The 21400-nt window shown below is 39.3% G+C and overlaps 1 protein-coding gene across 2 annotated transcripts in view; it reads left to right on the forward strand.

The window, feature by feature from the left end:
- MARK3 (microtubule affinity regulating kinase 3) overlaps positions 1–21400 on the forward strand; it is an 83155-nt gene that overhangs the window by 4929 nt on the left and 56826 nt on the right. For both annotated transcript variants that reach the window (XM_080920402.1, XM_080920401.1), the window contains exon 2: positions 13442–13633. In XM_080920402.1, the coding sequence (XP_080776528.1) occupies positions 13442–13633 (192 nt within the window). The remainder of the gene's footprint in view (positions 1–13441; positions 13634–21400) is intronic.

Here is a 21400-nt window from a genome sequence, read left to right on the forward strand (position 1 = left end):
TTGATTGTACCTGTTACTTTATTTCAGAAGGGATTGTTGTGTTGGTAAGCAGGCTGTGGAAGGTAATCCAGCACTTGAAAGGCAGAAGGTCTGATGCTCTTTTCTGACTTCCTCAGGCACTAGGCATACAAGTGGTACACATACATACATACATACATACATACATACATACATACATACATACATGCATGCATACTACATTCAGGCAAGATGCTCATATGTAAAAATAAATAAATATTTTCTAAAAGTTTCTAAATTTTATCATTCTAAACCTCTAGAGTTTGTCTAGCCTAGAGTTCGTAAGAGCCAGGGAGGGCAGGTCCTCCTGATACCACATCTATTTTGTAATTTTAAATAAAATTGGAATGGAGAAGAATAAATCTACTTGGAATGCCTTCATGTACATTTGACAGAAGTTCAGCCATACACTTGAAGGAGTTGACTGGGTAGATAAGTACACTAGTTGCTCTTGCAGAGGACTTGGTTTTAGTTTCTAGCACCTACATAAATGTCTTGTACCTGTAACTCCAATTGGGGGATCCGAATCCCTCTTCTAGTCTCCAAGGGTACCACACACACATAAAGTGCACAGATAATATATGCAGGTAGAACATTCATACACATAAAATGAATCTTAAAAAAATGAATACACTTGAAGCATATGAGGGACTGAGACAAGTGTTTGTCTAGTATTCATGAACAACCCAGACTACATAGTTTGAGGCCAGCCTGGGCTCTAATGTGAGACATTCTGTCCTGTCTGTGTTCCCTTCTAGAGCTGATACGCAGACAAGAGTGCTTATGTCTGTTCTACTGACCCATATGTACCCTCCTTTAGGAGTAGGGAGAGCAGACATTTGCTTGGGAGGGCTTTTCCTGGTGAAAAAGGAAAAGTGAAAAAAAATTTTAAGTGTGGTTTGATCATTGATGTGGCACAATGGAATCGCCTTCTTGAATAGAGCTAAATAAACCTCTTCTTGAGTTTATTATCTCAGGTATTATAGTAACAAGCTAAGTAAGAGTCCAGCTATTTAGTCTAGGATTCTTTCATTTTGTTTTGTTTTTAGACAGGGTTTTTCTGTGTACCTCTAGTTGTCCTGGTACTAGCTTTGTAGACTATCAGGCTAGTCTCAAACTCAAGAAATTTGCCTACTTCTGCCTCTCAAGTACTGAGATTAAAGGCATGCACCACCACACCCAAACAACCTAGGATTCTTTTGTTTTTGTTTTTTGTTTTTTTGAACAGCATTTCTCTGAGTACCCTTGGCTATCTTGGTGCTCCCTTTGCAGACTGACTAGGCTGGCCTTGAACTTACAGATTCTACCCTCTAGTCACTAACTACTTAACTGTGGTTCAGATCAGGAGGTGTTTTGTTTGTATCTCGTGTTAATAGTTTGGTAATTGCTTCTTGGTAAAACCTAATACAGGGTTGGTGTTAAATTTTACATGAAAATTTGTATTTTGTAGCATTTATTACAAAATTTATGTAAGTTAGCCCAAAGATTTTGATCCCAGGATTCTGTATAAACCATTTTATATGCAGTTAGTACTTCTTTATGACTGTACTGTCTACAGGAGTACATTCTAGAATGAGAACCCTGTAAAGGGGCAGATCTAGAACCATTCCTCATTTTGCCTACTGCTTTAAGACTTAACCAGCAGAGTCATTTAAACTGGGCAAGCTTCCTTTGCTGTGGGAGGCCTTTGAGGCTGTGTGGTGTTCTTTTCACACTTTGTCCCCTACTCTTCCCTTTATCCAGCCCTTACCTATCCTAGGTCTGTTGTGTTATTCTAGCTTTACTGGGAGAGTAGACTTAGGAGTTTATTCTTCTCGTCAATCATCAGAAGAAAGAAGATATTCAATGATAAAGTATCTTTTACACATTATGGTAATGTATTCTAGTTTCTTTTCCCTTTCTTATTAATTTGGTTTTCTTGACACAGGGCTTCTTTGTGTAGCCCTGGCTGTCCTATGACTGGCCTCAAACTCATAGATCTGCCTGCCTCTTCCCCTGAACATTGGGATCAAGAGCATGGCCACTACTCCCAGCTTATAGGTCATATTTTAAAGGCACTTATATGAATGGTTCTTTGATCATCTTCCTTATATTTTACTGTGTGGCCTTGGGTAAATTATTTAGCTTTGAATGACTTTGAGTAAATTACTTTTTGTGCCTCTGTTACCTCATCTGTCAAACTGAATTGGTGATATGGACATAACTATCCTTCTATGGTCTTCTCTTTTTGTTTGAGTGTATCTGTCTCTCCTGCTGCCTATACTGGTAGTCCCAGACATTTCCATGCTGTTTTTGGGACACTCCAGAGACACTCAAGGGTTGTAACTAGTCTGCCTAGAACCAGAAACCCATACACCAGTGGTATTTACCTTTCCCAATGCTACAGTTCCTCATGCTGTGTGACCCTAGCCATGACTTCATTTCAGTACTACTTCATAGCTAATCTTGTTACTGTTGTGAATTGTGATGTGAATATCTGTTTTCAGATGGCCTTAGGTGACCCTGTGAAGGGGTCAAGGCCCAAGGGTTGAGAACTGCAGTACAGTTATACTGACACTTTTTAATCTTGGTCAAGAGTCTGTATTCATTATGCTTTTTCAGCTTACTTACTAAAACTCCTTGACTGCACGATTGCTTTGCTTACTAATATTATTCTAAATATCTAGAAAGAAATCAGTTATCTATTATAGATGGCCAATAAACAAATATTTGTTGAATTACTGAAATAATGATATAAATAAATAGGGTAAGTCTGACAAAATACATAAAAGTCAGTTATCACCCCACCTCTGCTACTGTACCTTCTATATTTCACTCTATTAAAATCTTTCTCCTTTTTGAAAACCTCACACAACTTTCTGTGTGTGGTGTTGGTGATTAACCCTGGCCTTGAAATGGAAAGTAAGTATTCTACTACTGGGCCAGACCCCACATTTTCTTCAGAGTGATTTCTTTTGTGTTTGTTTTAGTTAGTTTTTCTTCTTCTTCTTTTTCTCCTTTCCTCTTTTCCTCTTTTAAATCAGGGTCTTATTGTGTGGCTCTAGCTATCTTGGAATGCACTTCACAGAGATCCACCTGTTTCTGCCTCCTAAATGCTGAGATCAAAGATACGACCGCACCACTATGCTCAGCTTGATTTCTCTTTTGGGGTGGACTGGGTCATGGTAGTTTTGAGACAGGGTTCTCTGTATAGCCCTGGCTACCCTGAACTCTGTAGACCAGGCTGGCCTCAAACTCGGAGATCTGTCTCCGAGTGCTGAGAGGAAAGATGTGTGCCAGCACTGCCAGGCCAGACTGATTTCTTTCTTTCTTTCTTAGATTTATTTATTTCCTGTATATTCTTACACTGTCACTGTCTTCAGACACACCAGAAGAGAGGGCATCAGATCTCATTACAGATGGTCATGAGTCATCATGTGGTTGCTGGGAATTGAACTCAGGACCTCTGGAAGAGCAGCCAGTGCTCCTAACCGCTGAGCCATCTCTATAGTGTGGCATGATGGAGAGGAAGATGGATGTCTGAGGCTGTGACTGAGGAAGGAAGTGCTGAGTCGATACAAAATTGTGTGAGAGGCTTAAGCAGGTCTTCAATCTGTATAGTCTTAGTTATAAAATGAAGTGCAGCATCGTCTACCCCTCATGGTTGATGATGAAAGAAGATGCCTATGAAGTCTTTTCACAGTCCATTCTAGACTGTCAGTTCTACCTGAAGATGACTTTTGTAGTTTTCTGGATAAAGTATTTCAGTGCGAAAACTGGCTAATTTAAAACCATTGATTTTGTTACTGTCACCACTATTACTTATTAATTTACTTTATTTTGCCATGCTGAATTGAACCCACGGCCTTTCATGTACTAGGCAAGCACATTTTCTCTTTGGAGTATCTAATTGTTAAGCCATGCAAACAATATTCAGCCAGACAAGTCAGCTTGGCCATTTGCTTATTTAGCAGTTTGACCCCTGATGTATGCAAAGTTCTGTGTGTTGATAATATAGACTCTTGAGATGACCCTGCTTTCTTGGAGCTCATCAAGTAGAGTTCACAAGTGAAACCTTGAGGAGAGAAGTGCAAGTGTGGCAGAAAGGACAGCCTAGTGGAAAGAATAAAGATGACACATTGCTATTGCCAGGTGCTGTGGCACTTTTAATCCCAGCACTGGGGAGGCAGAGGCAGATGGGTCTCAGTTTGGGACCAGTCTACATAGGCCTTCCAGACTGGCCAAGTTTTCACAGTGGATAGAGACCCTATCAAAAAAAAACCAAAAAACCTGGGGGCGGGGAGTAAAAATTGCTATCAGTCATGATGTGTTGGGGATCTAGAGCTCTTTTTCAGTATTAATGGCACATTAAACGAATCGTAGAAGGTGAACCGTGCAAATAAAAGGAGCTTGCTCTCTGGCTTTGGCATGTGAGGAGCTGAAGAGGCTGTATAAGAGAGGACTGAGTTACAGGTTGTTACCAGGATGAGAACATTATGGTAGAGATGGAGTAGTAATGAGTTTGAGAGACTGAAGATGAAGCCCAGATTGACTTAAAAGTGAGTGGAGATTGAGAGGAAGGAACAGTGGATGACTCCATAAATTTCTCTGTACAAGACAGAGATGATGGCCTACAGCTGAAAAGTAGGATGTGGTTTTAGGGAGTTTCATTTTACTGTAGCAGATCATTTTAACCTTGGAATGATTGATATTTTGAACAGTTTTTTGTTGTTAGTGTCTGTTGGCTTTTGTCTAGTTTGTTTTGTTTTTGCTTGTGACTCACTGTGGCTGGCCTCTTCCCTACTTAATCTCTAATCTCACCAGTGCTAGGATTATAGACGTGCTACTATACCAAGCTTTGGCCTGCAGTTCTGTGATTTATTTAAATAGTTTTATTATACTTACTTCTTAGGTAGGTAGCTTGTGTGTGCTATGGTGTCTAAGTGGAAGTCAGTACAACCTGCTGAAGCTCCTTCTTTCCTTTCATCATTCAGTCTTGGGGTCCATCTCAGGTTCGTCAGGCTTGCCAGCAAACGCCTTGACTGGCTGATCCATCTGGCCCAGTCCTGTGTGTTGTAGGAACAGCTTGGTATTAGTAGCACCTCCTCACTTGAACCTCTAAAGATGTCTCCATCATTGTCAAATGTTCCCTGTGGAAGTAAAATTCCCTTCCCCTTTGTTGAGTTCCAGTGCTTTTCTAGTTCCCTTTATTGAAAGCCATTTGCCTAAAAGGTTTATACAAAGCCAATTAAATTTAAATATAACTGACTTTCCAAGAACTAATATTTACTACGTTTATAATAGTTGGTCTTGAATGGGACTAAACAATTTCTCAAGCTGGGCAGTGGTGTGGCTTAGACCTTTAATTCTAAGCACTCAGGAGGCAGAGGCTGGAGGATCTGAGTTCCAGGTCAGACTGGTCCACAGAGCTAGTTGCAGGATATCCAGAACCACACAAAGAAACCCTGTCTGGAAAAACAAAAACAAACCAACTAAAAAAACTTGTGTCAAGATTTGTGCTTAGTTGAATCTATCCATTCATCTCTCTATTTTTGAGACAGACTTACTTTATAGCTCTGGAACTTACCATGAAAACTAGTCTGGTAAGATCTAGAGATCTGGATGCTTCTGCCTTTGAGTGCTGGGATTAAAGGCTTGGGCTACCATGCCCTCCTATGTGTAGTTGACTTTTTTTTTTTTTTTTGGTAGAAGGAATGCTAAACACTTTGAAAGGGTTGTGAGAAAACTAAGGGGATCCTGATAAACATCTCTTCTCTTAACATCTTTTGGTCCACCCTCCTAACTTAACTTTTTCCCATTCTTTCCTCTTTACCCAGTCCCACCCGCGCCCCCCCCCCCTTTTAAATGCTGTGATAGAATTCAGGGCCTTGTACACACTAGGCCAGCACTCTACCACTGAGCTGAATTCCTGGCCCTTTCTCTTTCATGTCTGACTTTACCATCTTTTAATTGATTAGATTTTAAGATCAAATTATTACTAATTTTTCTACAAAGTCATATTATGGTTAGTACTTATAATACATTCAATACAACTCTTCTGGACATAGATATTTAACTAATTTGTCAGGTATGTTTTATTGTTTATTTATTTTTTAAAAATTTATTTATTTATTATACATAAGTACACTGTAGCTGTCTTCAGACACACCAGAAGAGGGCATCAGATCTTATTACAGATGGTTGTGAGCCACCATGTGGTTGCTGGGATTTGAACTCAGGTTATCTGGAGAGCTGTCAGTGCTCTTAACCTCTGAGCCATCTCTCCGACTCTATTTGTTTATTTAATGACAAGGTTTGCTATGTACTGGCTGGTCTACAACCTGAGATATAGACCAGGTTGACCTTGATTTGTGTCAGCCCTTTTTCTAGTTCTGGGACCATGCTTAGCTTAGATTTTTTTTTTAATTAAATTATTTTTAAAATATTTTGTTTTAGAAAGGTTTTACACTAGGTATGGAGGTGTATGCCAGTAATCCCTCTTCCTTTTTACATTTCAAACGTTATCCCCCACTTCTCCCAACTCTTTCCCCCCCACCTTCCCCTTGCCTCCATAAAGGTGCTCTTTCTCCCACCTCAGTGCCTTGGCATTCCCCTACACTGGGAAAAAGAGGCTTCACTGGACCAAAGATCTCTCCTCCCATTGATGCCAGTCTATGCTGTCCTCTGCTACATATGCAGCTGGAGCCATGGGTCTCTTGATGCATACTCATTGGTTGGTGTTTTAGTCCCTGGGAGCTGTGGAAGGTTTGGTTAGTTGATAATGTTCTTCCCACGGGCTTGCAAACCCCTTCAGCTCCTTCATTCCTTTCTCTAGCTTCTCCCTTGGGGTCCCCAAGTTCAGTTCGATGGTTAGCTGCAAGCATCCTCCTCTGTATCAGTATGGCTCTGGTAGAGCCTCAGAGGAGGCATCCATATCAGGCTCTGGCCAGTAAGCACTTCTTGGCATCAGCAATAGTTCATGGGTTTAGTGGCTGCATATGGGATGAATCCCCAGGTGAGGCAGTCTCTGGATGATCTTTTCTTCAATCCCTGCTCTTCTATTTGTCCCTTTATTTCCTCCCATGAATGTTTTGTTCTCCCTTCTAAGAAGGACTGAGGCGTCCACATTCTGGCCTTCCTTCTTTTTGAGCTTCATAAGTTCTGAATTGTTTCTTGGGTATTTTGAGCTTTTTGGCCTAGCATCCGCTTCTCTGTGAGTACATACCATGAGTGCTCTTTTGTGACTGGATTGCCTCATTCAGGATGATAGCTTCTAGTTCCATCCATTTGCCTAGGAATTTAATGAAGTTAATAGCTGAGTAGTACTCCGTTATGTAAATGTACCACAATTTCTGTATCCATTCCTTTGATGAAGGACATCTGGGTTCTTTCCAGCTCCTCCTGGTTATTATAAATAAGGCTGCTATAAATAGGGTGGAGCATGTGTTCTCATTATATATTGGGGTGTCTTTTGGGTATATACTCAGGAATGGAATAGCAGGGTCCTCAGATAGTACTATGTCTAATTTTCTGAGGAATCGCTAGACTAATTTCCAGAGTGGTTGTACCAGCTTGCAATTCCACCAACAATGGAGGAGGGTTCCTCATTCTCTACATCCTCGCCAGCATCTGCTGTCACCTGAGTTTTTTTATCTTAGCCATTCTGACTGGTGTGAGGTGGAATCTCAAGAGTTGTTTTGATTTGCATTTCCCTGATGACTAAGGATGTTGAACATTTCTTTAGGTGCTTCTCGGCCATTTGGTATTCCTCAGTTGAGAGTTCTTTGTTTATCTCTGTACCCCATTTTTAATAGGATTATTTGATTCTCTGGAGTCTTAATTTCTTGAGTTCTTTTTATATATTGGATATTAGTCCTTTATCAGATGTAGGATTGGTAAAGATATTTTTGCAATCTGTTGGTGGCTGTTTTGTCCTTTGCCTTACAGAAGAAGCTTTGCAATTTTATTTGTCAATTCTTGATCTTAAGAGCATAAGCCATTGGTGTTCTGTTCAGGAAAATTTTCTCTGTGCCTATGTGTTCTAAGCTTTTCCCCACTTTGTCTTCTATTAGTTTCAGTGTACCTGTTTTTTTTTTTTTTTTTTTTTTTTAAGATTTCTTTATTAATTGTATATATAAGTACACTGTAGCTGTCTTCAGACACACCAGAAGAGGGCATCAGATCTCATTCCAGATGGTTGTGAGCCACCATGTGGTTGCTGGGAATTGAACTCAGGACCTCTGGAAGAGCAGTCAGTGCTCTTAACTGCTGAGCCCAGTGTACCTGGTTTTATGTAGAGGTCTTTGATCCACTTGGACTTGAACTTTGTACAAGGAAAGGGTCAATTTGCATTCTTCTGCAAGCTGACTGCCAGTTGAACCAGCACCATTTGTTGAAGAGGCTGTCCTTTTTCCATTGAATGGTTTTAGTTTCTTTGTCAAAGATCAAGTGACCATAGGTGTGTGAGTTCATTTCTGGGTCTTCAATTCTATTCCATTGATCTACCTGCCTGTCTCTGTACCAATACCATGCAATTTTTATCACCATTGATCTATATAATACAGCTTGAGGTAAGGGACAGTGATTCCCCCAAAAGTTCTTTTATTGTTGAGAATAGTTTTTGCTATTCTGGGTTTTTTGTTATTTCAAATGAATTTGCAAATTGGTCTTTATAACTCTATGAAGAATTGAGTTGGAATTTTGATGGGGATTGCATTGAATCTGGAGATTGCTTTAGGCAAGATGGCCATTTTTACTATGTTGATACTTCCAATCCATGAGCATGGGAGATCTTTCCACCTTCTGAAGTCTTCAATTTCCTTCTTCAGAGACTTGAAGTTCTTGTCATACAGATTCTTCACTTGCTTTAGGGTCATACCTAGGTATTTTATATTATATGTAACTACTGTGGTGGGTGTTGATTCCCTAATTTCTTTCTCAGCCTATTTGTCCTTTGAGTAGAGGAAGGCTACTGATTTGTTTGAGTAAATTTTATATATCCAGCCATTTTGCTGAAGTTGTTTATCAGCTGTAGGAGTTCCCTGGTGGAATTTTTGGGGTCACTTAAGTATATTATCATATCATCTGCAAATAGTTTTGACTTCTTCCTTTCTAATTTTTATCTTTAATTTCCTTTTGCTGTCTGATTGCTCTGGCTAGGACTTCCAGCAGTATACTGAATAGGGGGAGAGTGGGCAGCTTTGTCTAGTCCTTGATTTTAGTGGGATTGCTAAACACCATTTAGTTTGATGTTATGCCAGTAATTCTAACAGTGAGGCAGCTGAGGTAGAAGGATTATAACTGGAGACTAGTCGAGGCCATATAGTGAAAGCTGCCTCAAGATGGATAGAAATACAAATATGGTTTGATTTATGCAGAGACAGACAGGCTGGCATGGTTAGGAGGTTATAGCAACCCAAAAGCTACTATTTATTCTTTGAATTGTTTTGATAATGAACAGCCTAGAGAGACCAGTGACAGAACACCTGGTGATTGTGAACGCAAGGACAAAATGGAAAAAAGAGAAAGTTCAAACAAATACTAGCAGCAAACTCTGAGTAACTAAATGTACTGCTCCTGGTATTTGATCACTGTTACCAGTTTCAAAAACTATTTGTATGTGTATGTGTGGAGGGGGCACACTTGTATCTCATTATATGTGTGGATATGTGTGGGAGTTTGTAGAAGCCAGAGGTTAGTTAAAATTCTTTGGGTCTACTCAGATGCAGCCCACCTTTTTTATTTTTGTTTTTTTTTTTTTTAACATTTCTATATGTGGGAATGTGTGTGGCATAGCAAATGTGGTCAGAGGACAGTTTGTTAACTCCATGGATTAAACTCATGCTGTCAGGCCTGGCAGCAGGTACCTTCACCCACTTACCATCTCACTAGTCAGTCCTTAATTTATGAGGCCCTGAAATCCTTGTATATCTGCCCCTCATCACTAGGATTACAACTTGAGCCACAGTGGTTGGCTGTTTTGTGTGGGTTCTTGAATTCAACTCAGGTTCTCATGGTTGCACAGCAAAGCACTATACTTTTGTTCTCTCTTCATCTCAAAAGACAATATTTTTAAAAATACAATTGTCCCAGGCATGGTGGCACATCCCTTTAATTTGAGAAGCATTTGGGAAGCAGAGGCAGGTGGAATCTCTGTGAATTCCAGGAGAGCCAGTGCTGTTACACTTAAATATCCTGTCTTGAAAAAACCAAACCAAACAAACAAACAAATAAAATGAAATCTTAATATTATATATTACATGCTAAAATATTTGGAACTATATTAGACTGATTTTTGGGATTTTTGTTTTGTTTTCAAGATAGGGTTTTCTCTGAAGCCCTGGCTGTCCTGGAACTCGCTCTGTAGACCAGGCTGGCCTCAAGTTCAGATATGGCTGCCTTCTGAGTGCTGGGATTAAAGGAGTGTGCCACCACCACCTGGGTTGGAAATATATTAGATTGAATTAAGAAACAAAACAAAACAGCAACAACAACAAAACCCTACCTGAATAGCATCCTTAATGCTAAGTCAATAATTCTCTGGTATCTGAAACCTTTTAGGTATATAATTTTGGACTAAAGATGCACAAATTAGATTTTCTTTATCTCTTAAAAGAAATTATTCTGGGACTGGATATTCAAAAGTTAAGAGCACCCAAGTTTGGTTCCCATCACTTACATGGTGGTTCACAACCATTTTTTTAAAAGATTTATTTATTTCATGTATATGATTACACTGCAGCTGTTTTCGGATGGTTGTGAGCCACCATGTGGTTACTGGGAATTGAACTCAGGACCTCTGGAAAAGCAGTTAATGCTCTTAACCGCTGAGCCATCTCTCCAGCCCCTGGTTCACAACCATTTATAACTCAATTTACAGGAGGAGCCTTACAGAGGGAAGGGATACCCTCTTCTGTCTTCCATGGGCATGAGGCACACATGCTGTACATACATGTGGTGAAAACAGAAAATAACTAAATACAAAAAAAGAATTAAAATGAAGAAAGAAAATACAAGATGATGATTCTTCTATGTGGTGGGACATGCCTGTATTCCCAATACTAAAGAGTTGGAGACAAAGGTCCAGGAGTTTGTGGCTAACCTGGGTGCAGTAATGAATACAGAGTGGTAGGAATAAATAAAAGGGGGAGGGAGAAAAGATTAGATTCTAAAGTTTTTTCCATTAACTGTAATATTTGCTGGCGTAGCTGCTGGGAGATGGAAGCAGGAGGATCAGGAATTCATTCATTCTTCAGTTACATAGTAAGTTTGAAGCCAGCTGATATCTTGTATACTTAAAAGGGGCGGGGGGGGGGGCTGGGTTATTTAATACATTACAAAGACAACAGTGGGCAGCATGGTAGTAATGGAATTATCAGCTAGGCATGGTCTGTGATTCTGTGATTAGTAATGACATCTAGGAAGGTCCATTCTTTTGTTTTTCTGAGACATGGTGGGTTGTACTGGAGTTATGTAGATAGATCAGGCTGCCTCAAATTCACAGAATTCTGCCAGCATCTGCCTCCTAAGTGCTGGCATTAAAAGCATGTATCACAGGAAGGTCTATTCTAATCCTAGTTTGCTAATAGTTTTTCTGGAGTCCTTTTCTGTAGTGGATGAAATAATGTCCTAACTACCCCACCCCAGACAGTGTTTCTCTGTGTAGCTCTGGCTCTCCTAAAATTCATTCTGTAGACCATTAAGCTTGAAGTCAGAGGTTCATGGTCATCCACTAGCCTCTGCCTCCCAAGTGTTTGAGATTAAAGTTGTGTGCTACCATACCAGGCTCCCTAGATGTTTTTAATAGTAAAAATTGACTTTGTTGTCTCTAAAGTACAAAATTTGGAAAAATAGCCACTTACTATCACAATTTGGTTTTGTGGGTTATTTTTAACATTTAGAAAACCTTTCCTATGAGCTAAGGATATGGCTTATTATATTCAAGAGTAGACAAGATGTACGGTATGTGTATTGTGTATGAGGAAAAAACTAGAGGGTCTTGCCTCAAGACCTCCTTGGACCTATTCAGGCACTGCTTGCATGGTGGTATACAGATATACATTTAGGCAAAATAATCATATACATAAATACTCTTAAAATAATTTGTAGCTTATAAACTTGGTTGCTTATTTGGGAGATACTGAAACAGGACTTTAAACTTGAGGTTGGGACCATATTTTCTAAGTTAAAATTAAAATTTAAAGCACACACACACATACATACATACACATACGTACACATGTACACACATACATGTGTCACATGTATTTTTAAAGAAAGTAACATAACATTTAGCTCTTTAGTTGTTTCAGATGCTTCAAGGTTTTGACTGCATGCATGTTTGTACACCATGTGTGTGATTAATGTCTGTAGAGGCTAGAAGAGGGCATCACAGCCCGGAACTAGAGTTATGGATGGTTTTGAGCCAGTATGTGACTGCTGGAACTCAAACCCAAGTCCTCTGCAGGAAGTCATTAACCATTGAGAGACTTCTCCAGCCCTATACATAGCTCTTCTAACAACAATAACCACCACCAAAACAAGCAGCAAACAAACCAAAGAAAACCCCAACAACAACAAAAAACAACACGACCCCCCCCAAAAGCCTTAAAATGAAACTAATTTGTAAAATGAAAAAAAAATTGATCGAATCTAACAAGAAATGGATTTCTCACTAATTGACTATTGGTCCCATTGTCATCATTGAATAATGACATTAGCATTCTGTTCCTTCACAGCTTGTGATGAACATCAGACACACAGGTGCTATCACAGAGAAGTTGTGTTTTATGTGATAGTCACCTATTCAAAATACAGATGTTCATTTGCTGACAATGGGGTTACATTGTAGTAATTCTTCTTGCAAATGTCTAATTATTACCCTTAACTTACCAAACTTTATAGCTTAGTTAAGCTGGCCTACTTTAACTTAAATTAGCCTACAATTTTGCAAAAACCATCTAAAACAAACATATTTCATAAGAAAGGGTGTGTGTCTTGGGTAATTTAATTGAATACCTGTATTCCATCCCCCCCCACCCCCCAAAAAAGGCCAATCCCACCGTGCATTGTAGTCTTGACCATCATAACCTACTGGTGTTTTTAAACTTACACTGTGTATCCTTGGCTCAGGAGAAAGTTGCAATGCAAAATTTGAAGTACAGTTTTTCTACTAAGTATATTCTGTGAATGCTTTTGTACCATGGTAATTGGAAAAATCATAATTGGAATTGTCTCAGCTCTCAGAACATCAGATTGAACTATAATACTTGATAGGTTTCTTGTAACAGTTTCTTGTTTTCCCCTTAAATTTATACCATGTACTTTTGTCCTTTAGGATTCAATGAAAGCCTTAATGTTTTGTTTCTAACCACTTGATGCTCCTAAAACTTGGCAGTACTGCATGTCCTCTCACTTCCTTGTTTTTGTGTACATTACGTTTCAGCACATTTCACATGGAGACGGGAGGCAAGAAGTCACCTCCCGCACTGGGCGCTCCGGAGCTCGGTGTAGAAACTCAATAGCTTCCTGTGCAGATGAACAGCCTCACATTGGAAACTACAGACTATTGAAAACAATCGGCAAGGGGAACTTTGCAAAAGTGAAATTGGCGAGACACATCCTCACAGGCAGAGAGGTAAATACTTGTGCTTGCTTTTGCTGTAGTATTTGTTCTGCTAACCTCTTAAGGACCAGGATGCATTATTAATAACTGGGAGTTAGTTTTGCTTTTCTTTTGCTGTATATATACCATGTGAATGATCTAACTTGAAATTAGAAATGCTGGGTCTTTTTTCAGTGGAAAAAAAAAAGAATAAGATTGTCTTGAACTTCATGTATACACTTCTGTGTATAAGCTCATCAGCTTATGTTACTTGCAGATCAATGGTTGTCTGTATTTGCAGGTTTATCCCACGGGATTCCTTCCATTTCTGAGGACTTTTGGTAGCCCATGTTTACCAGGTTGTGCTAGGAAGCACACGCTTTACCAGTTTTTGTGATCTTGGCTATTTCCTCTCGTGCATTCCTTATCAACATTCATATAATGAAACCACAAAATTAACTTCCTCTTTGCATCTTCTTGTTTGGTGCAGAGCCTTTTTTCTGCTTTGACAGAGTTCTTGTATCTGGGTCTTGGAACCTGTTGTCTACATAAAGTACTCTTTATCCTTCTATGTAGGGATTACTTATGAGAAATAATTGGCATACCTCTTTTCTCAAGCCTTAAGACTTCTTAAAAATCCTGATATCTCTCTTGTACCAGAGGGTTTATCTTATATTGATTGATTTGTCTTTTTTTCTGGTACTCTGACGGTAAAAGCTATATGTAAGGAAGTGGTTGGTACTTGTTATATGCATAGCAAATACTGGTTCTTTTTTCCTTTCTTTGGCTCTGACTGGCTTGGAACTTGTTATGTAGACCAGGCTGGCTTCAACTCACCCATATCTACCCATCTCTGCTCCCCAAGTACTGAGATTAAAGTTGTGCCCCACCATACCCTGCATGAGCCCTACTATTTTGACAGAACTCTGCCACTTGCCCTTTTTTAGCTCTTCTAGATTTTGATTTTGCTGGAACTTGAAAAAGGTTGGGAAGCCCTGTTTACCCTTAAATCTTAAAACTAGAATCCTAAAACAATAAAAGAAAATATGCCTCCTGACAGTTGCTAGTTTTAGTGCCTATATTCCTTGTGGAAATGTGGGGTCTCCTGCTTAGGATCTGCAAACATCCTGAATAAGGTCTTTTTTCTCTTTCTATTTTATTTTTCTTTTCCTTTCTTTCTTTCTTTCTTTTTTTTCTCAAAGCAGGGTTTTTCTGTGCAGTCTGGCTGTCCTAGAACTCACTCTGTAGACCAGGGTAGACTCAGAGCTCTGCCTGCCTCTGCCTCTTGAGTACTGGGATTAAGGACATGTGCCATCCCAGCCCAGCAAGATGATAACAAGTTCCTGACATAAAGAAGTTAGTACTCATCAGTTCTAGATGTCTAAGGTTAGAGGTTAACAAGACCGACAGACCAACAATGTCTGCTGGAGTCTGGTCTACTGTGCTTACTTAGTGTAGTCTTTCTACAGAAGGTGACCATAGTGACTTAATAAGGTCTTTCCCAGTTTTCAAAAACTTGAGTCAAAATTACTTTTCACTTTCTCCTTTCTGTTGTATGTATAACTAGAATCATATATGTAAACATTATACAGGTTATTATGTGGAAAGCAAAAAAAATTTTTTAAAAAATTTTCTCTATTCCAAGAGAATTTCTACAGTTTTTATTTAGCTTAACAAAAGGAACTTATGGGCATCATAGTGATCTCTGTTATTTGGCTATTTTTAATAGTAGTCCTGTTTTCCTCATCAGTGTGTGTGAGCATGGGCATACACAAAACTTTCCACTTAGAAAGATGAGAGGACGCTTTCTTAGAGCCATGATCTTCTACCATTGGGGATTTTAGGTTTCAAAGTCAAGTTGAGCTTGTAGGCAAACACTTTAATATGTTGAGCCATCTCGTCAACTGAGTAGTAATAATCAAGGTTAGTAATGAACCTCGATCACTGTCTTTGTACACCTAGATATCACATATTAGTTAAAGGCAGCTTAGTCTTCTGTATACAGCGGGTCATAGTGACTGACTACTGGGGATATTTCTAAATGTTTTTGTTATTGATTCAAATAGATCCATAGTAAATATTCTTTATCCTACTTGTGATTTTATTCAGAATGTAGGATAAGCCTGGCTGTGCTGGGGCACACCTATAATCCCAGTACTCAGGAGGCAGAGGCAGGTGGATCTCTGAGTTCAAGGTCAACCTGGTCTACAGAGTGAGCTCCAGGAAACAGAATATAAGATAAGGAAAAAGGAACTCTGGGTCAAAGTGGGTAAATATTTGATATTGTAATAGACACTGTTAAACCAATTTTGAAGAATCATAATATTATCCTACAAAAGTTGAACTTCTGTTTTTCCACATTCTTGCCTAAGCTCTAAAAGAAACTTTTGTCTGATTGTCTCAGTCCATTTTTGCTGATATAATAGAATATCAGATAGTATACTTTATTGTAAGAAATAAATCATTTCTGACATTTGGGAGGTTGAGAAGTTCAAGATTGAGGGACTAGATTCCTTTTAAAGTATTCACCCCACCCTGGGATGGCAGCTTATTTCTCTGTTTTGGCCCAGTCACCCCCACAGTGACAATGGCAGTTAAATTTCAGCATGGGTTGGGGAGGGTACAAACCTTCAAACTATAACCCTGATGGGCAAAAAAAAGATTTTATGAGCCAAAACATACTTTTTCATTACAATTATGTAATATTTTCTTATGTTTTGTTACTAATATCTTATTTTACTTCTTGTGTGTGTGTGTGTGTGTGTGTGTGTGTGTGTGTATTTTGCTTACAGGTATGTATGTGCACTGCCCAAAGAGGACTTATAGAATTCTCTGGAAATGAAGCTATAGACAGGTGTGAGGTCCCATATAAGTGCTGAGAATTTTTTGGTTTTGTGGGGTTTTTTTGTTTGTTTGTTTTGAGACAGGATTCTCTGTGTAGCCCTGGCTGTCCAGGGACTTGCTGTGTAGACCAGGTTATTTTCAAACTCACAGAGATCCATCTGCCTCTGCCCCTCAAGTTCTGGAATTAAAGGTGTGGTTTTTTGAGGATACCTGGGTCTTCTTGAAGAGCAAGTGCTCTTAACTTTTGAGCTATTTCCAACCCTCATTATGCATATTTTATTTCCTTTTAATACCCTTTATTTTTTAAAAATTATATTTCGTGTGTGTGTGTGTGTGTGTGTGTGTGTGTGTGTGTGCATATATATGAACATGTGTGCATAAGTGTCATTGTTCACATATAGAAGAGGACAGCTTGTGGAAGGTTTTTTCTCCCTCCTCTTTTCCCATGGTTTTGGGGATGAGAATTAGCAGGCCAAAGTGTTTTTGCCCACTGAGCTACCTCACCAGTCTTCATTTATTATTTGTTCTTTTAAAGTATTAGTGATTTAAAATCTTTACATTTCAGTTGTCTGTTAGATCTGGGGTGTGAGTGAGGGGGAGAGACAGAGACTGACTATATAACCCTGATTGGAACTTGTTTGTGGACCAAGCTAGCTTTCAGCTCACAGCTATCCTACCGCTTCTGTCTCCTAAGTACTTACTTTAGTAACTTTTGCTTGCTTTCTTCCTCCCTTCCTTCCTTCCTTCCTTCCTTCCTTCCTTCCTCCCTCCCTCTCTCCCTTTTTTTCATCTGTCTGTCTGTCTGTCTGTCTGTCTGTCTGTCTATCTATCTATCTATCTATCTAAGAACTAAGGAAAATTTAATAATCATGGGGAATGCCATGAAGAAATCAGTTACAGTGGCTACTGCAGCTCCCATAGGTGGTTCAGCAGCCAGGGCTTCCTTTGTAGAGCCAGCTGGTGAAATGAAAGTCAAGCCAAAGACTAGTCCTGGAAAAGATGCTTTGTTAATACTGTTTTTGTAGTTCACTCTAGAACCCTGTCACCTCCCTGGTGAGCGGGGAAACTCCTCAGTCAGGATCCACCTCCTTGAGCTTATGGTTCTTGGTCCATCTGTGAATGTTCATGCTCTCACATATATATTCACTCATGTCTTCCATAACAACAAAGTCATGCAGGACTGCCACAGAATGTGTATTTTCCTCCTCAGTGACAGGTCTGTGAGCATCATCCTAAATGTGAGTTGGTCCATCTAGGAATATTTCAGCATGCTCTTCCCCTATGTCCGATTACAGCCACCAGGATCTAAGTCTACTTTTCCCAGCTCCATCTTGATCCTGATTTCTAGATTATTTTTTAAAAATTTTATTTGGGTTTGGAGAGATAGCTCAGTGGTTAAGAGCATGGACTATTCTTCAGAGGACCCAAGCTTGATTCCCAGTCATGTCAGATCACTTAAACTCTAGGATAGAGCCTCTATGGGCACCGTAACTCATGTGCATATGCTTAACACAGAAAGTTTAAATTAATAAAAAGTAAATCTTAAAGAAGTGACAGGCTAGGGAGATGGCTCAGTGGTTAAGAACACGGACTGCTCTTTCAGAGGTCCTGAGGTCGATTTCCAGCAACCACATGGTGGCTCACAACCATCTGTAATGGGATCTGAGGCCTTTTCTGATATGTCTGAAGACAGCTATAGTATACTCACATGCATGAAGTAAATAAATCAATTTTTTTTATTGACAATTGTGGTGGTACATACCTTTAGTCCCAGCACTCCAGATGCAGAGACAGGTAGATCTTTGAGTTTGAGGCAGCCTGGTCTACAGAGTGAGTTCCAGGATAGCCAGGGCTACACAGAGAGACTCTGTCTTGGGGGGGGGGGGAAGATTTGTGTATGTGTGTCTGTGTGTGTGTCTGTCTGTCTTTGTACTTATGTGGTCACAAGGGGACAATATTTCTTATTTGTATGGACTGTCATCTCTGGCTATCTGTTTAAGTCAGAGTTTTAAGAAGTGGGTTGTGTTCATGTGTACAGGATATGTCCACCAAGCTTGCCATTGGCAGGTGCATCGTACTTTTGTGGAGATGCCTGACACTTGTCTTTGTCTCTTCTCTGGATATGCTACATTCATCTAGATAGGGATCCTCTCCTCTGCCTGGGGCAGGGTTGGAGGACAGCAGCTTGTCCCAGTCACCACTGATTCCTTATTTTTTTGTTTCCATGCCTCACTCCTGTCCCCTGCTAAACTTAATGTTGAACCCAGGGCCTTATGGGTCTTCAGTGTTTGTGGCTCTCCTTTATGCTTAGAGCCTTCTAGCCTTTTTAGTAATGCTGGCCCAGTGGCATTTTCCTTCTGTGTAATTTCCTGTGTATGTCCATTCTGTAAGAAAACTTTTGAAATCTTTTTCTCAATTTTTGTCTTTTTAACATGTCTTTAATATTTGTCTTTTTACATGTATATCCTGTTATTGCTAGACCTTCCTACTTAACTGGAGTGTCTGCACTCTCTCTCCTTGTGTCCTGTCCCTTCACCAGAAGAGACTCTAACCTCATTTACTCTCAGCTTCTAGTTATGTATTTATTTCATTAGCAGTTCTGGAGATTGAACCCACAATATTGTGTATACTAGGCACTTTACCCCCAACCTCTGATTCTAAATACTTAGAAGCATTTACTATCGGTTGTAACAATGGTCTTGTTGCATACTAAACGTCCTAAGGCTTCAGATCCTTTATACTTTTTTAGCTGGATTTTTTTTTCCTTTATTTTTTTCTTTCCTTTTCTTTTGGTCTTTAAGACAGGGTTTCTCTTTGTATTCCTAGCCGTCCTGGAACTCATTTTGTAGACCAGGCTGGAACTCACAGACATCTACCCTGCCTCTGACTCCTGAATGATGATATTAAAGTTTTGTGCCACCACCACCACAGCCCAACTGGGTTTTTTTCTTTCTTATGAGAATTGTGCTAACAAGGTTTAGGAATTTTGGAAATAGCAGGAGAAGCCACAGCCTAATCTTTTTAAAATAATTTTTATATTTGCTTATAGGCTATATTCAAATACATGTTTTTGAGAAACTTTTTTGTATCTTATATCCATCCTTCTTCTGAATTTTATCATTTGAGAAATTTCCAAATGCCTTTATTTATATATGGGTGATGAGGGTAACACTTAAGGAAATTAAAATAAACTGGCTGTGGTAGTTTATACTTTAATCCCAGCAAGGGGAGTAGGGGTGGACAGAGACAAGCACTGCTAGTATGAGGCCACGGGCCATCAGTTCAACATTGACCAATAATACATAGTACCAAATGCCCTTGAAGAGGCACTCTAAAATAAGCCATGACTTGGGAGGCTGGGGCAGGAGGATCATTAGTTAAAGGCAGCTTGAGCTATGGGCGTTGTTCATTTGATCTATTAGGTCAGAGAAGAGAGCTATACATGATTAGCACATAAGTTTAACCACACAGATACATTGCATTCAGTAATTGTACTCAAATTTTCTATGTAAAGTATGTCTAGTTTTACTACCAAAATGCACTATGGGATTAGATATCCTCATTCCCTAGTCATCGAAGATTGTCATAACTGGTTTTGGTTTTTGTTACTTTATCTAAAATAGTATGCTTTTATTCTTGTTTCTTTTCCACTTTTAGGTATTATCTAAGAGCTTTTTAGAGTTACTGTTTATTTAAAAAAAAAATATATATATATATATATTCCCTCCCTTCATTCTTCTTTTCTCTTATTCCAGAATCAGGGTTTCCCTGTGCATCCCTAGCTGTCCTAGAACTCTTTGTAGACCAGGCTGCCTTCAAACCCAGAGCTCTGACTGTCTCTACTTCCTGAGTGCTGGGATTAAAGGCATGTGCTACCATGCCTGGTGGTGTTTTTTTTTTTTTTTTTTTTTTTTTCCTTTCTTGTGACATTCTTGCATGCTGTTGTATTTTATTAAGTTGTTGTAGTTAGAAAACTTTTTAAATAAGATTTTTTTTCTTGTATGTGTATTAGTGTTAAGCTTGTATGTGTATAAGTATGTGTACCATGTGTGTGCCTGGTGTGCACAAAGGTCAAAAGGGTCGGTATCCTCTGGATCTTGAGTTAGGAATGGTTGTGATCTACCTCGTAGACGTTGGAAATTGAACCTGGGTCCTTTGCAAGAGCATCAAATGCTCTTAACAGCATAGCCATCTCTTCAGTCCCTGAAGTTTTATTTTGTAATCACTGGCTGTCATTATTTGACTTTCGCTCACCATGGACTAAAAGGTATGTCCTCAAACTCATATAGCATGACTGTGTTTGGTGACAGAGTCTTCAAACCTGTAAGCTGTAATCAGTAGTATTTGTGTTTTTGTAAAAAGAGACAACAGAGAATCATTTCTATTTTTCTGTCTTCCCTCACTGTTGTGCCTATGAAAAGGCAACCATCTGGAGCTAGGAACAAAGCCCTCACTCACCAGAACCTCCCTGTTGGCACTTTGATTTTGAATGTTATCCTCTAAAAGAGAAAAAAAAAACATTTTTTTTTTGTTTAAGCTAAAGTTGGTGGTGTTTATTATATCAGCTTAAGTAGACTAGTATTCAGGCTATTGGAAGCTTAAGGGATTTAGAATTCTTTTTTATTATTAAATTTTATTTATTTATTTGTTTGTTTTATTACATGTGTGTGTGTACTGTCAATGTAGTTTCGTGCTGATGAGTATAGGTGCCCAGGAAAGTCAAAGGCATTAGATTCTGCTACACCCAGATTGCAGGTGGTTGACTGCTGCTGAACTTGGTTGCTGGGAGCTGACAGAACTCAGGCCCTCTGCAATAGTACTTACTGCATGCTCGCTTAATGGTTATGGGTGCTTTAAGACCTTTCAGAGTGGAAATGTTAGGATTTTTTTTTTTTTGGCCAGGAAGTAGAAGACAAGCATTTTCTTTAGGAGCATTTGCATGGCCTGTTCTCTGGC

The sequence above is a fragment of the Micromys minutus genome (assembly GCF_963924665.1).
Source record: "Micromys minutus genome assembly, chromosome: 1".
NCBI classification, from domain to species: Eukaryota; Metazoa; Chordata; class Mammalia; order Rodentia; family Muridae; genus Micromys; species Micromys minutus.